This window comes from Bufo gargarizans, chromosome 4 (assembly GCF_014858855.1).
Source record: "Bufo gargarizans isolate SCDJY-AF-19 chromosome 4, ASM1485885v1, whole genome shotgun sequence".
NCBI classification, from domain to species: Eukaryota; Metazoa; Chordata; class Amphibia; order Anura; family Bufonidae; genus Bufo; species Bufo gargarizans.
Genome location: NC_058083.1, coordinates 286,504,640 through 286,520,246, shown reverse-complemented (window position 1 = coordinate 286,520,246; position 15,607 = coordinate 286,504,640). Strand labels below are relative to the sequence as shown.

The following is a 15,607-nucleotide window of genomic DNA, read 5'->3' as shown; positions in this document are numbered from 1 at the left end:
AAACGTTCTTCCTCAGGGATACCAGAAGTATTAGAACCAGAAAATGTGCCAAACTGCGGGTGAAATCCATAGGCCCCAAAAAAATGGCGACTCACCAGTGGACTGTTGTAATGTTTCTGGCAAACTCTGCCAAAGACAAAAAGGAAGACCACTCCTCCTGTTTCTCAGATACAAAACATCTCAAGTAAGTCTGCAGACTCTGATTAGTGTGTTCCGTCTATCCATTAAACTGAGAATGAAAAGCCGAAGAAAAGGACAGTTGAATTCCTAGACGAGTACAGACCGCCTTCCAGAATCTGGAAACAAACTCCCACGACCTGAGACCATGTCAGAGGGAATGCCATGAAGTTTCACAATGTTGTCAACAAATACCTGTGCAAGGGTCTTAGCATTAGGTAGGCCTGGTAATGAAATAAAATTTACCATTTTACTAAAGTGATCAACTACCACCAGAATAACTGTCTTTCCTGAAGAATTACGTAGATCAGTGATAAAGTTCATGGATACATGAGTCCATGGTCTGGACGGAATGGGTAACGAAAGTAAAGATCCAGAAGGTCGAGTATGTGTCACCTTGGCACGAGCACAGGTAGTACAGGCTTATACATAGTCCTTCACACACTTGTGCCACCCCAGCCACCAGAATTTATGAGATATGAGGTTGGCAGTGGACCTACACCCAGGATGTCCTGTAAGAACCGTACAATGTCCTTTCAACACTTTGTGACGCATTTCCGGTGGCACAAATAGTTTCCCAAAGGGACACGAGTCCGGTACGTCTCCCTGAGCCTCTAACAACTTCACCTCCAGGTCAGGGTAGAGGGCGGATATTACCACCCCTTTAGACAGTATGGGACTCGGGTTTTCAAAATCACCACCTCCAGGAAAACTACGTGACAAGGCATCCGCCTTGACATTCTTAATATCAGGACGATAGGTGACAGTGAAATTGAGTCTGTTGAAAAACAGGGCCCATCTGGCTTGTCTTGGGTTCACTCGTTTCACCGACTCCAGATAAGCCAGATTTTTGTGATCAGTGAATACCGTGATCGGATGAATCGCCTCTTCCAACCAATATCGCCATTCCTCAAAAGCCAATTTAATGGCCAGCAACTCTCTGTTACCCACATCATCATTTTTCTCAGCGGGGGATAGTTTTTTCGAGAAAAATGCTCCCACCTCGGATGCGTCCGCTTCCACAATAAACGGTTGTGACACATCTGGCTGCACCAATATGGGAGCAGATGAGAAGCATTCCTTAATCGCAGAAAAGGCTTGCAAAGCGGAATCAGACAACACAGAGACATCTGTCCCTTTCTTAGTCATGTCCGTTAAGGGTTTTACTATTGTCGAATAATTCTTAATACATTTTCGGTAATAGTTGGTGAATCCTAAAAACCGCTTAGGAGCCTTCAGATTTTCGGGTCGATCCCAGTCCAATACAGCACGGACTTTCTCAGGATCCATTCGAAAACCCGAAGATTACAGCAGGTAGACCAAGAACTGCACCTCGTGTACCGCAAAAACACATTTCTCTAATTTTGCAAACAATTTATTTTCCCTTAGAATCTGTAAAACCTGTCTCACATGATTCTGATGTGTTTCCATGTCAGGAGAATAAATTAGAATGTCATCCAAATACACGATCACAAACCTCCCCACCAGGTGATGAAAGATGTCATTCACAAAATGTTGGAAGACCGCCGGGGCATTGGTCAACCAAAAAGGCATGACCAGGTTCTTAAAGTGCCCCTCAGCAGTATTAAAAGCCATCTTCCATTTATCCCCTTCCTTGATCCTAACCAGATAATATGCGCCCCTTTAATCCAACTTGAAGAACACCTTGGCGCCAATAATCTGGTTAGACAAATTGGGAATCAAAGGAAGAGGTTAAGGATCACGGATAGTAATCTGATTGAGTTCCCGAAAATCCAGACATGGCCGAAGACCTCCATCTTTTATTTTTTACAAAAAAGAACCCTGCGGCCGCTGGAGACTTGGAAGGTCTTATGTGCCCTTTCTTCAAACTCGCGGCAATATATTCTCTCATGGCCTGCCTTTCAGGTTCAGAAAGATTATACAACCTAGATTAAGGCAATTTAGCCTTGGGAGTAAGATTGACAGGGCAATCATATTCCCGATGGGAAGGTAAATCCTGATATCTACTCTCAGAAAACACATTGGCAAACTTGGATATAAAAGAGGATACAGCCTTAGTAGTTACCACAGAAAAGGATGTATTGAGACAATGATTAATGCAATAGTCCCTCTAATCCTTAATCTACCTAGCTTGCCAATTGATAAATCTATTATGCTTGGCAAGCCACAGTAAACCCAGAACCATAGGTGCAGGGAGACCTTCCAAGACAAAACATGAGATAACTTCTTGATGAAAGTTACCCACTCTTAATCTGATATCATGCAAAACTTGCGACAAGCACCTCTGAGTAAGAGGGGCAGAATCAATAGCATATACAAGCATTTCTTTTTTTTTTTTTTTTATGTACTTGATGATAACCCGTCGATGTGGACAAACTGAGTATCAATCAGGTTCACCCCGGCCCCGCTGTCGAAAAATACTTCAATTCCCACAGTTTTTGACTCTAGCGCCACCTCGGCAGTTAGAAGAAATTGGCTACTACCAGCAAATGACAAATGCACATTCTCTGACTCCCAACTCACACCTCCGATAGTCAGATTAGATTTAGACGCCCCTTTTTGTTTCTCTTTTTGCTACTGAATGCTTGAACATATATTGACAAAATGTCCCCTTTGACCGCATAAAAAACATACTCCCTGCTTGCGACTCCTACTTTTGCAAGCAGATCCCGGAGTCGCTCCCCCTAATTTCATGGGTTCATGCCCAGGTATAAGCCCAGGAGTCTCTTCACCCAAAGAGTCAAAGGAATATGGTTCGTTATGTAATAGAAAGTTCTGAAAGAGTGGGCCCATAGATCTCTCTCAGGCATCTATCAATACATACAGTCAAAGACACAGTGGCTTCCAAAGACTCAGGATTCTCATGGAAGGCCAAAGCGTCCTTCAGCCTCTCAGATAATCAAAATTGGCTACAGAGAGCTGGATCGTTCCACTCAGTATCCGTAGCCCACCTCTTAAATTCTGAACAATAGATCTCCGCCGAACTCTCTCCCTAACGCAGGCCGTGTAATTTAGTCTCGGCCAGGGAAGTTCGGTCCGGTTTATTATAGATGAGACCTAAAGCTCCGAAAAATGCATCTACTGAACGGAGAGACTGTGATCCGGTCGGCAGAGAAAATCCCAAGACTGGGCGTCCCCTTTAAGCAACAAAATAATCTCACCCACTCTCTGGCTCTCGTCCCCAGATGAGTGTGAATGTAACTTAAAGTACCATTTGTATGCTTCCCTGAATCGAATAAAATAATCACCCCCCCCCCCCCCCCGAGAATCTATCCGGGAGAGCAACTTTAGGTTCAGGACAGGTCAGGTAACCACTACTAGGATCAGCCAACAGTGGTCTCTGCATCTGTGAGACAGTCGTGCGGAGGTCATCCACCTCCAGAGACAGCCCCTGTAGCTGTCCAGTCAGTGCAGCGATAACATCCATGGCTGAACTGATACAGACAACAAAATGACGGTTATTCTGCGGTTTATAATGTCTCGATCAGTGTGGGGAATAAACTCCACACTAAACACAGGAGGGAAGGGTAACAGTAACTGGGCCTGGAAACTAGGGAAGGAACAACTCCTAAACAACCCTAATCCGGGCCCTAACTACCTATCAATATGAATAAACCTTGAAGGTAGGAATATTCATATGCTGGATACCTAGGCCCTTATATCCCTATAAGGCCCTGGAATGAGGTTAGCACCAGAGACAACCCATTCCTCCCCAAATGGACGAATGGAAGTCTCAGGCCCAGATACAAACAACAGGGAATATAACAAACACAAAACAATAAGAAAAGACAAGACTTATCTGAAAGTAGAAAACTGGCAACCACAGAATACAACTGACCAGCTAGTTAGAAGGCAGGAAGAAAATCTATGAACAGCACCTCCAAGAGTGAGCAGCGGCTACTTATGGGAAAAGTACATTACCAACAAGCAACACCTGAAACATAGGGTGTGGCTTTCACCAAAACACAGACACAATAAGATCCACAGTGAACTTGTCAATTTAACCCACAAGTTGCCAGTCTCTCCGATCTCCTAGTACCCGCCACAGGAACGTCCGTGACAGTATTCCATCCATTAACCCCTGAGGATGTTGGCATATTGTGACATATGCATTGCTCCGTCAATTGTCCTTGGAAAATGCTGGACCATTATGACACACACAGTGTTCCATCCATTGTCCCTGGAGGATGCTGGCCCATTGTGACATATGCAGTGTTCCATCCACTGTCACAGGAGGATGCTGGACTGTTGTGACATGCGCAGTGTTCCATCCATTATCAGTGGCAGATGCTGGCCCATTGTGACACGCACAGTATTCCATCCATTAACCCCTGAGGATGTTTGCATATTGTGACACATGCACTGCTCCGTCAATTGTCCTTGGAAAATGCTGGACCATTATGACACAGGCAGTGTTGCGTCCATTGTCCCTGGAGGATGCTATCCCATTGTGACATATGCAGTGTTCCATCCATTGTCACAGGAGAATGCTGGACTGTTGTGACATATGCAGTGTTCCATTCATTGTCTCTGGAGGATGCTGGCCCATTGTGACATGCACAGTGTTCCTGTCAGAAAACTAGAAGACTGACTTGATCCAAAACTAAGGAACCAAAGGGTAAGCCCTGTAACAGCCCTAGCTCTCTCCCTTACTGCTCAGCCTATGCAAAAATCTCAATGGTAGAAAATTGCATATCCTCGACTGTATGACACCTGAACACCCTATAATAGTGAGGGAACGCGACCACCGGCTCCCTACACTTAATACGGAGGGAGTCAGGGTCACCTAGGATCAAGCAAACAGTAAAACACAAATAAATGAACAGACTTATCTGTAGAAGCATCAGTTGTAGCATCCGGCATGCACACACTCCAGGAAGTTGTATAAACCGCAAAGTGATGCAGTATGGGAGGGGATTTAAAGGGATGCAATCAGTGCAACTAGATGACAGCTGTGAGAGGGAAACGAGATGACAAAATGAAAGCAAAACAAAAGAACCTCAAACAGGAGGTTCTGAAGAACGTCTGTCAGAGCTTCTCAGATGTCTGGCGGTGACAGTTCCGTCCATTGTCGCAGGAGGATGCAGGCCCTTTTTTGACATGCGCATTGTTCTTTCAGTTGTCCTTGAAAGATGCTGAACCACTGTGACAAGCATAGTGTTCTGACCATTGTCCCTGGAGAATGTTGGCCCATTTTGACACAGACAGTGTTGCATCCATTATTCCTGATTAATGCTGGTCCATTGTGAAACGCACAGTGTTCCAAACCACCCAACTTTTTGGATGTCAAAGAGGGACACTTGCAGCTCCTGAGGTGGGTTGCAGGACAAACTGTAGTTTTTATTAGTACCATTTTTGGGGTGCATACAACTTTTTGATCACTATTCAATTTTTTGGAGGGTTAAGGTGCCCAAAAAATGGCGAAACGCTTTTTTCACCCGTTATGGCATACACTGTGCAGGAAAAATATTGTTATATTTTAATAGTTCTGACATTTTGGGACTCAGCGATACGTGTTATATTTATTTTTTCTTTATTGTTTATACATTTTTATATGTAAAACTGGGAAAGGTAGTGATTTAAACTTTTAATATTTTATGTTTTTGACCCCCTTCCCCTCTTAGCAGGATAGAACCTGGGAACTTTTGATCTCTTGTCCCATTCACCATAATAGAAATCTATTATGATGAATGGGATTTTGACATTCTACCTACAGAGCTCAGCAGGCAGATTACCATGAAAGGACTGGAAAGCTTCAGCAGCACCCAGGCTGCCAAGGTAATCGATTAGAGCCCCGCAATTTCACTATGGTGGCTGTGACTGGAAAGCAGAGGGAGCCACAGCCCTCTGCCTAACCTCACAGATGCAGCTAAATGCTCAGCCACTGTGACGTAAAAGTGTGCCACGATGGCTGAAGGGATTAAGGTCCAGATTGCACCAAATAATGAAGTTTAGGTATACAGATAGGTTTTTTAGGAGGGACAGAGGGACTTGGGTCAAAAAGAAGGACGATATCTCCAAAAGAGGGACACTTGGGAGGCACGGTGTTCCATCCATTGTCCCTAAAGACTGCTGGACCATTGTGACACGAGCAGTGTTCCGTCAATTGTCTTTGGAAGAGGCCGGTCCATTGTGGCACACACGCATTTTTCTGTCCATTGTCTCTGAAGAATGCTGGACCATTGTGACACGCGCAGTGTTTCATTAGGTGTTCTTGGAATATGCTGGACCATTGTGACACACGCAATGTTACGTCTATTGTCCCTGGAGTATGTTGGCCCATTGTGACTTGCACAGTGTTTTGTCAGTTGTCCTTGGGAGATGCTGGACCTTTGTGACATGCACAGTGTTCCGTCAGTTGTCCTTGGAAGATGCAGGATCATGCTGGACCTTTGTGTCATGCATAGTGTTCCATCCATTATCCTTGGAGGATGCTGGTACATTGTGACACACGTAGTGTTCCATCCATTATCCTTGGAGGATGCTGGACCATTGTGACACACGTAGTGTTCCATCCATTGTCCCTGGACGATTCTGGTCAATTGGGACATGCACAATGTTCTGACCATTATCCCTGAAGAACGCTGGACCATTGTGACATGAGCAGTGTTCCATGCAGTATTCCTGTAGGATACTTGTCCATTGTGACACGCACAGTGTTTCGTCCATTGTCCCTAGAGAATGCTGGCCCATTGTGACACACACAGTGTTCTTTCCTTTATCCCTGAAGAATGCTGGCCCATTGTGAAATGAGCACTGTTCCATCCATTGTCTATGTAGAATGTTGGCCCATCGTGACATGCACTGTGTTTCATCCATTGTCCCTAGAAGATGCTGGCCCATTGTGACATGCACAGTGTTCCATCCATTGTCCCTAGAGCAGGCATGTCCAAACTGCGGCCCTCCAGCTGTTGCAAAACTACAACTCCCAGCATGCTCTAATAGCTGTAAGCTATCCAGGCATGCTGGGAGTTGTAGTTTTGGAACAGCTGGAGGGCCGCAGTTTGGACATGCCTGCCCTAGAGGATGCTGGCCCATTGTAACATGTTCATTGTTCCGTCCATTGTCACAGGAGGACTCTGGCCCATTGTGACACCTGCAGTGTTCCATCAGTTGCCTTTAGAAGATGCAAGGACCCTTGTGACATGCAGTGTTCTGCCCTTAGTCCCTTAAGAAAGGTGGGCCATTGTGACATATGCAGTGCTTCCTCCATTGTCACAGGAGAAAGCTGGACTATTGTGACATGTGCAATGTTCTGTCCATTGTCCCTGAAGGATACTGGCCCATTGTGACATATGCAGTGTTCCGTATGTTGTCACCAGAGGATGCTGAACTATTTTGACACATGCACTGGTCCTTCCATTATCTCTGGAGAATGCTGGCCCATTGTGACACATACAGTGTTCCTTCCATTATCTCTGGAGAATGCTAGCCAATTGTGACACATACAGTGTTCCTTTCATTGTTACAGGAGGATGTTGGCCCATTTTGACATGTGCAGTGTTCTGTCAGTTGTCATTGAAAGATGCTAAACTATTGTAACAAGCACAGTGTTCCATCTATTGTCCCTGGAGGATGCCGGACTATTGACACACGCGCAGTGTTTCGACAATTGTCCCTGGAGAATGCTGGCCCATTGAGACACGGGCAGTGTTCCATCCATTATCCCTGGATGATGTTGGTCTATTGTTACACGCACAGTGTTCTATACCTCCAAGCTTTTTGGATGGTCAAAAAGGGACACTTGCAGCTCAAGCCCAATGGGTGAGCAAGTCATTGTTGCAAGCACTGAAAACTAGGGAAGGAATATGGATACCTCCTAGTGAAAACCCTAATGAAAGCCCTGACTGACTGCCAATATGAACAGACCCCAGAGGTCGGTGAGTTTATACACAGGAATACCTAAAGTCCTATCTAACCCTAAAGGACCCTGGTACTAATGATAGGAAAGAGACATCCTGTTCCTCCAAAAGAAAGGATGAACGGGAGTCTCCTTAAGGCCTAATACAAAACAACAAAGAAATGCAACACACAGAAAAGCCAAAATACAAAGGGAAAGGTAACACTTTACTTCCAAGAAGCTATGGCAGCACCAGGAACTCAGCCAAGATCCAAACACCAGCTATCCACAGGTCCAACTGAAGCTATAAACCGCACAGCATTGTGGGAGAGACAACTATAAGTAGGGAAAGTTAAATGACCACAATAGCAACACCTGGAGGTTAAGGGTGTGGCTGGTACCAGAAACAACACAGACTCCTATTGATCCACAAGGTAAACATGTCAAATCAAACCATGTGTTTCCAGTCTCTAAAATCTCCTGCCACTCACTGTCGCAGGGACGTCTGTATGTCTCGGTACATCTGTGACAATTTAAATAAAGTTGCAGAAAGTAAGATGCAGTGCGGATCTGACACTATCAGAAAATTGCATTGGCTGGGGCAACATCTGCAGCATGCACTTCAATATTCCTTTAAATATTAAAGGTGTTTTCCAGGATTTTAATATTGGTAACCTATCTGCTGCAATGTCGACGGCTAGTAGGTAAACAATGAAGGGAAGGCTGTGCTTGCATGGAGCGCAGCCTTCTATTCAACCAGCTGATCGGTGGGGATGCCAGGTGTCGGAACTCCACCGATCTGATATTGATGACCTATCCTGAGGATAGTTCATCAATATTAAAATAACAGAAAACCCCTTTATCATATAAATTATCTGATTATAGATATTTTAAGGTCCAAATTGCATTAAATAATGAAGTTGGGATCTAATATATAGGTAGAAACCATACAGATACCTTATTAAAGAGCAATTTATTGATCACAGCTAAGACGATATCCCGTCAGAGGGAGTGATAAACACAGGTAGTGTATATGTATAATTAATGTAATCACAGGGTACAACCTGTTATAAAACGTAGCCTTTAATCTAATTTACACATAAAATAACAAACTCCCACAGACACACATAGAAAAAGAACAAAAAAAGATATAACCTTGATGACATAGGAGATGATACTGTAACGTCCACTGGCATGGGTTAATGATAGACGAGGTGGACAGTCATGGATTCTGATCTGTCCCTGTACCTAGCCCTAGGCTCGGCACCCCTGCCTAGGAACGGAATAGCCGCCCTGATAAGGACGATCCCGTGTTCTGGAACCTCCTAGTGGGTCCTGAATTGACCCTATAGTGTAGGTGAATCCCTATTCCGGGGCCTACTCTAGGTATACAGAACAAAAAAAGAAAATAATAAATTAAGTATGAAGAGCAATAGGCCACCCACACTCATGGATGCTGCGTCTTGTGGGTGGACAATTGCTTACAAAAATTATGTCATAAAGGTGCACAGACAACGACATGTGTGATTATCTATGAATAAATATATCATCCGATAGACGGTATCAATGTGTAGCCTTCACACACCACAGTAAATGTGTGATGTTCATACACTAGAAATTGCCGTACACATTTGTACCTGCCAATGTATAATTAAGATATATATACACAAATGCTGGGCACCAGGAGCACTGCCTCCTAGATTGGTGGCATACAGTCAGGTGCCAAATTCCCAACGCGTTTCACCCTAATTGATTGCCGGGTTCCTCAGGGGACATATTTTATTTTAGTACAATGCTGTTTTTTGGCATCGGTAAGAGGTAGCGAAGCAGTCAGCAGGGTCCTCAGTTGTGATGACACAGTTTGACCAGATCATTTACTAGTCTGTTAAGTTCGATCATTAGATAGCTTTAAAGGGTCAGCTATAGAGACCATGTTAGAGAACCTATGAGAGGCACACCGAGGGTAAGTCACTCGCCATAGTGGGTATAGAGCATAAGGTACAACCTCCCACAAAAATCCCACAAAAATATACAGGCTCATGCACACATGGACGGTTCCCACATGGATATTTGGAGTGACAACCTCCTAAAACAGTCACATATGTGTGATAACATGTGTGATAGATATAGAGATAACAAATAAGTGACCAGATACTACTTGCGTGTCCGGATAACGCTAAAAAGGCCCCACACAATCCGTGGGGTTAGTAGTCTGTCCACTATCCCTCCAGCCGTAGCCTGTGTACACGAGATAATGGTGATGTACACAGGCTACGGCTGGAGGGATAGTGGACAGACTACTAACCCCACGGATTGTGTGGGGCCTTTTTAGCGTTATCCGGGCACGCAAGTAGTATCTGGTCACTTATTTGTTAACTCTATATCTATCACACATGTTATCACACATATGTGACTGTTTTAGGAGGTTGTCACTCCAAATATCCATGTGGGAACCGTCCATGTGTGCATGAGCCTGTATATTTTTGTGGGATTTTTGTGGGAGGTTGTACCTTATGCTCTATACCCACTATGGCGAGTGACTTACCCTCGGTGTGCCTCTCATAGGTTCTCTAACATGGTCTCTATAGCTGACCCTTTAAAGCTATCTAATGATCGAACTTAACAGACTAGTAAATGATCTGGTCAAACTGTGTCATCACAACTGAGGGCCCTGCTGACTGCTTCGCTACCTCTTACCGATGCCAAAAAACAGCATTGTACTAAAATAAAATATGTCCCCTGAGGAACCCGGCAATCAATTAGGGTGAAACGCGTTGGGAATTTGGCACCTGACTGTATGCCACCAATCTAGGAGGCAGTGCTCCTGGTGCCCAGCATTTGTGTATCTATATCTTAATTATACATTGGCAGGTACAAATGTGTACGGCAATTTCTAGTGTATGAACATCATACATTTACTGTGGTGTGTGAAGGCTACACATTGATACCGTCTATCGGATGATATATTTATTCATAGATAATCACACATGTCGTTGTCTGTGCACCTTTATGACATAATTTTTGTAAGCAATTGTCCACCCACAAGACGCAGCATCCATGAGTGTGGGTGGCCTATTGCTCTTCATACTTAATTTATTATTTTCTTTTTTTGTTCTGTATATCTAGAGTAGGCCCCGGAATAGGGATTCACCTACACTATAGGGTCAATTCAGGACCCACTAGGAGGTTCCAGAACACGGGATCGTCCTTATCAGGGAGGCTATTCCGTTCCTAGGCAGGGGTGCCGAGCCTAGGGCTAGGTACAGGGACAGATCAGAATCCATGACTGTCCACCTCGTCTATCATTAACCCATGCCAGTGGACGTTACAGTATCATCTCCTATGTCATCAAGGTTATATCTTTTTTTGTTCTTTTTCTATGTGTGTCTGTGGGAGTTTGTTATTTTATGTGTAAATTAGATTAAAGGCTACGTTTTATAACAGGTTGTACCCTGTGATTACACTAAAGAGCAATTTAGTAAATATATTAATGCATATTTATTTGCCAGATAAAAAAGAGGACATTTAAGGAGTAAAGGGGGACAGTGGTAAATGCGTCACAACGATGGACCGTCCCTCCAAATCAGGGAATCTTGCCTCTATGAACATAGTGGACCGTAATTCTTCAGTGAGCATCCTTTCCAAAGAATGGAGCAGAAGACTGATGCCTGCCATTAGGGAGCCGCCCTGTGGATTGCTACTGACCAGGTAGAGTTATTATATTCAGTACCTGAGTGCTAGAGAATGGACTTAGCGCAGACTTATATAAGAAAGAGCCTTTTTCTTGCCTGTTAAAGTAAAAGTCTTAGGAAAACTCGTTAACTGACAACTGTCCAAGCCTGTTACAAGGATTACAGCTAAACCAATATATGAGTCAAATCTTTATGCCATATAAATTAACTGTACTGGACTACCCTCGACAATTGATCAAGTAAAAGTTCTGTTGTTTACAACAATTGACTCCTCATCCTTTCTACCACCTTTATTTGCACCTAACGGTGCTGGCGTCACGGACACCAGGGACGCTGCCACCAAGGCACCTAAAAAACCCATTCCACCAAGGGCACCTCACCCACCATCTGGCAGGATTCCCTGGACAAACAGAGAGTGCCCTGAAGGAACTGGTGCTGTCCTTCCCTTCACTGCACGCCGGCCTAGGGTAGCCCGGCTAACTGTGAGTACAAACAACTACTACCCCCATCGGCCCACCGTAGCGCACGTGTTGCCCCTGCGGCCCAGTCGCTGCAAACACACATCACTGCTGCTTGCCAATCATTGGCTTCAGTAGTGATGTGTGCAGAAATGGCACATGACCGCTTCCACCGCTGAAGCAGTACACCACCGGTCCAACTGGAAGCAGAGGAAGAAGGGAGCTCTGGAACTTCCCAGAGAGACAGTCAAGAAGATGATTGCTCCCCAGACAAAACAAGCCATTATAACTAATAAAATGCATTTGGGAATATATTTATAATAGAGTAAAATTTAAGTATTTTCATTTTCTTTTTTTCCAGCGAACCCCTTTAAGAGAGTAACCCAACTGATCACCAGTCAATGGATTGGTAGGTGGGTCACCAAAAACTGGACACTCTAGCCCCTATGGTACCAGTCCTGTACCCCAGTCTATGCAAGAGATTCAGTGGAAATTTGGGCTGATCATGTCAGTTATATTCATGTGTCACATTAGAAATCGATCTACTGTGTCTTTACATGTCTTTTTCCAATAAAGTTTATTCAAACAGCCTGAATACACGCTGTAACTTTCCACTAATGTTTATAGAAACAGCTGTCATCTTCCAATAGAGTTCACATAAACAGCCTGACCTGTACACAGTATCATTTTCTAATAAAGTTTATACAAACAGCCTGACCTGTACACAGTGTCATTTTTAATAAAGTTTATACAAACAGCATGACATCTAGGCGCTGTCATTTTCTAATAAAGTTTGTTAGAGAAAATAACACGTATTCCATACTCGTCGTCGCGAGATTTGCCTGGTAGTGATGCGCTGTGGGGGCGTGTCTAGGAGTAGGTGGGCGGGCCCTTCACGGGTAACGGCCGTAGGTCGGTCGGACGGTTTTGTAGTGTCGTGAGCAGTAAGGGTCCCGGTGACGGGTAGTTTGCCCGGCGGGTAGAGGAAAGGGCAGCCATGGCTGGGCAACAGTTCCAGTATGACGACAGTGGCAACACGTTCCTCTACTTCCTGACCTCGTTCGTAGGACTGATAGTCATCCCGGCCACATATTACCTGTGGCCCCGTGACCAGAACTCGGGTGAGTGTGAAAGTATGGCTGGCATACAGCTGCTGGCTGGGGCAAACCGCCTGCTGCCTGCCTTGCTGCTTACACGTCATTGATGGGTATAGCGATGTCATATGCTGGTGGGTACAGCTAGGAGCGGCGTCCTCATGTTTCTGCCGGTGGAGCCCATCAGTTTATGGCAGATGAACATTGACCCAATAGGTGAACACAAATATGGACGGGCACCATGTGTACACTACAGCCCACCCTCATCACTATGACCAGGTGTAGCCCCTTGTCACCCATCCTTCTGCCTCATGCACATGTCTGTATTTTAGGCTACATGCACACGACCGTTATGTGTTTTGCGGTCCGTAATTCACGGATCCGCAAAACACGGATGGCATCCGTGTGCGTTTCGCAATTTGCAGAACGGCACAGACAGCCTTTAATATAACTGCCTATTCTTGTCCGCAAAGCGCAGACAAAAATAGGACAGGTTATTTTTTTTTTGCGTACCAAGCAACGGAGGCAGACAGCACACGGAGTGCTGTCCGCATCTTTTGCGGTCCCATTGAAGTGAATGGGTCCGTATTTGCGGCTCGGATGCGGACCAAAACAAAGGCCCGGGTGCATGAGGCCTTAGTCTGCAAAAATAACAGATAAGCTCTCAGCCACAAAAAACTGAGAAGACTACAACCTCCGCTGAGATGTGTGGATCTGGCACATGGATGTGTGTGGCCCACCAGAAATGGGCCGGTCAATGTGCGGTACATGGGGGAAAAAACTGAGACTACAACCTCTGCTGAGATGTGTGGATCTGGCACATGGATGTGAGTGTGGTCCACCAGAAATGGGCGGGTCAATGTGCGGTACATGGGGGAAAAAACTGAGACTACAACCTCTGCTGAGATGTGTGGATCTGGCACATGGATGTGAGTGTGGCCCACCAGAAATGGGCGGGTCAATGTGCGGTACATGGGGAAAAAACTGAGACTACAACCTCTGCTGAGATGTGTGGATCTGGCACATGGATGTGAGTGTGGCCCACCAGAAATGGGCGGGTCAATGTGCGGTACATGGGGAAAAAACTGAGACTACAACCTCTGCTGAGATGTGTGGATCTGGAACATGGATGTGAGTGTGGCCCACCAGAAATGGGCGGGTCAATGTGCGGTACATGGGGGAAAAAACTGAGACTACAACCTCTGCTGAGATGTGTGGATCTGGCACATGGATGTGAGTTTGGCCCACCAGAAATAAACAGGTCAATGTGCAGTACATGGGGGGAAAAAACGGAAGAAAGAGCCAGTCGTGTACATGGGGGGGAAAAAAACAACTGATGGCACACTGAAGAAAGATCTGGTTGTGTGCACGAGCTCCTAGTTCTGGTGGGGAGTGTTTTGGGATGGAAGTGGTTTGGTCAGGAGTTGCTGAGAGGGCAGCTGCTGTTTCTTTGTAGGTTCTGTTCACACTTGTGTTTAGTGCTCGGTTGTCAAAGTTTCTGTCCCTTTTGATGACAAGATATTCTTGTGCCCTAGAGGCAAGTGGAAACCTAGAGTAAAATCTGACCGACCCTATTCTAAGCCAACAGGGTCCTTTGGGTGCTCTTTGTATACGTGGTAGGAGGGGTGCAGAAAGCTGGCAGGGCTTCTGTAGGGGGTAAGGCGCAGAGCGTTAGGATACAGCTGCATGTTCAGGGTCTTCAATGCAGGAGCAGGTTCACGAAAGAGGAGTAACATCCCTAACCGGGTTGTCCTATGACCGTTTATCCACAGGATAGGGGATTCGACCTCTGTGGCCCCTCAGTGGGGCCCCGTGTTCACCTGGTGGTCACACATGCGCGTTGGGGCTGCACCTGACAGTCTCCAGCAGTCCCACAGAGTTGGCTGGCTACTAGGGATGAGCGAACCCGAGTTTGGTACAAAGGTTTTGTACAGTAGAAATGAATTTCCGAAGTTATTACATGAAGTCTTATCGGAGCCAATACATTCTAATACTACACGGAGCGCCCGCTAACAGTATTAAAACAAAATCGGAAGTCGATTCGCTTATCCCTACTGGCTCCACATTAGATGAATGTGGCTAAACCAGACTTCTGGCGATCTAATAGGTGTGGGGGAGGGGTGTCTCGAATCTACCCTGACGGCAGATGTTGGGTAAGAAGATATGGATTGGGCATGTTGGATTTCAACTGCCCGTTTCTTTTGTTCTCGGGGAGATAAGGCCCTGCCAGAGGTCCCTTTCTCCACATTCAGGACACATGCATGCTTGGCTCGGCCCAGTGAGTGTGTGTATGGGGGACTGGGAATGGTATCTAATGAGGAATCTAATCCATCTGTGGGGGTCCAGGTAGTCAGAGACAGCCTT

At 45.4% G+C, this 15,607-nt stretch overlaps 1 protein-coding gene across 1 annotated transcript in view; it reads left to right on the top strand.

The window, feature by feature from the left end:
* The first annotated feature begins 13,013 nt into the window (after positions 1-13,013).
* SEC63 (SEC63 homolog, protein translocation regulator) overlaps positions 13,014-15,607 on the top strand; it is a 55,565-nt gene continuing 52,971 nt past the window's right edge. Inside the window, exon 1 of the mRNA XM_044290086.1 lies at positions 13,014-13,270. Within this exon, the coding sequence (XP_044146021.1) occupies positions 13,147-13,270 (124 nt within the window). The 5' untranslated portion in view covers positions 13,014-13,146. The remainder of the gene's footprint in view (positions 13,271-15,607) is intronic.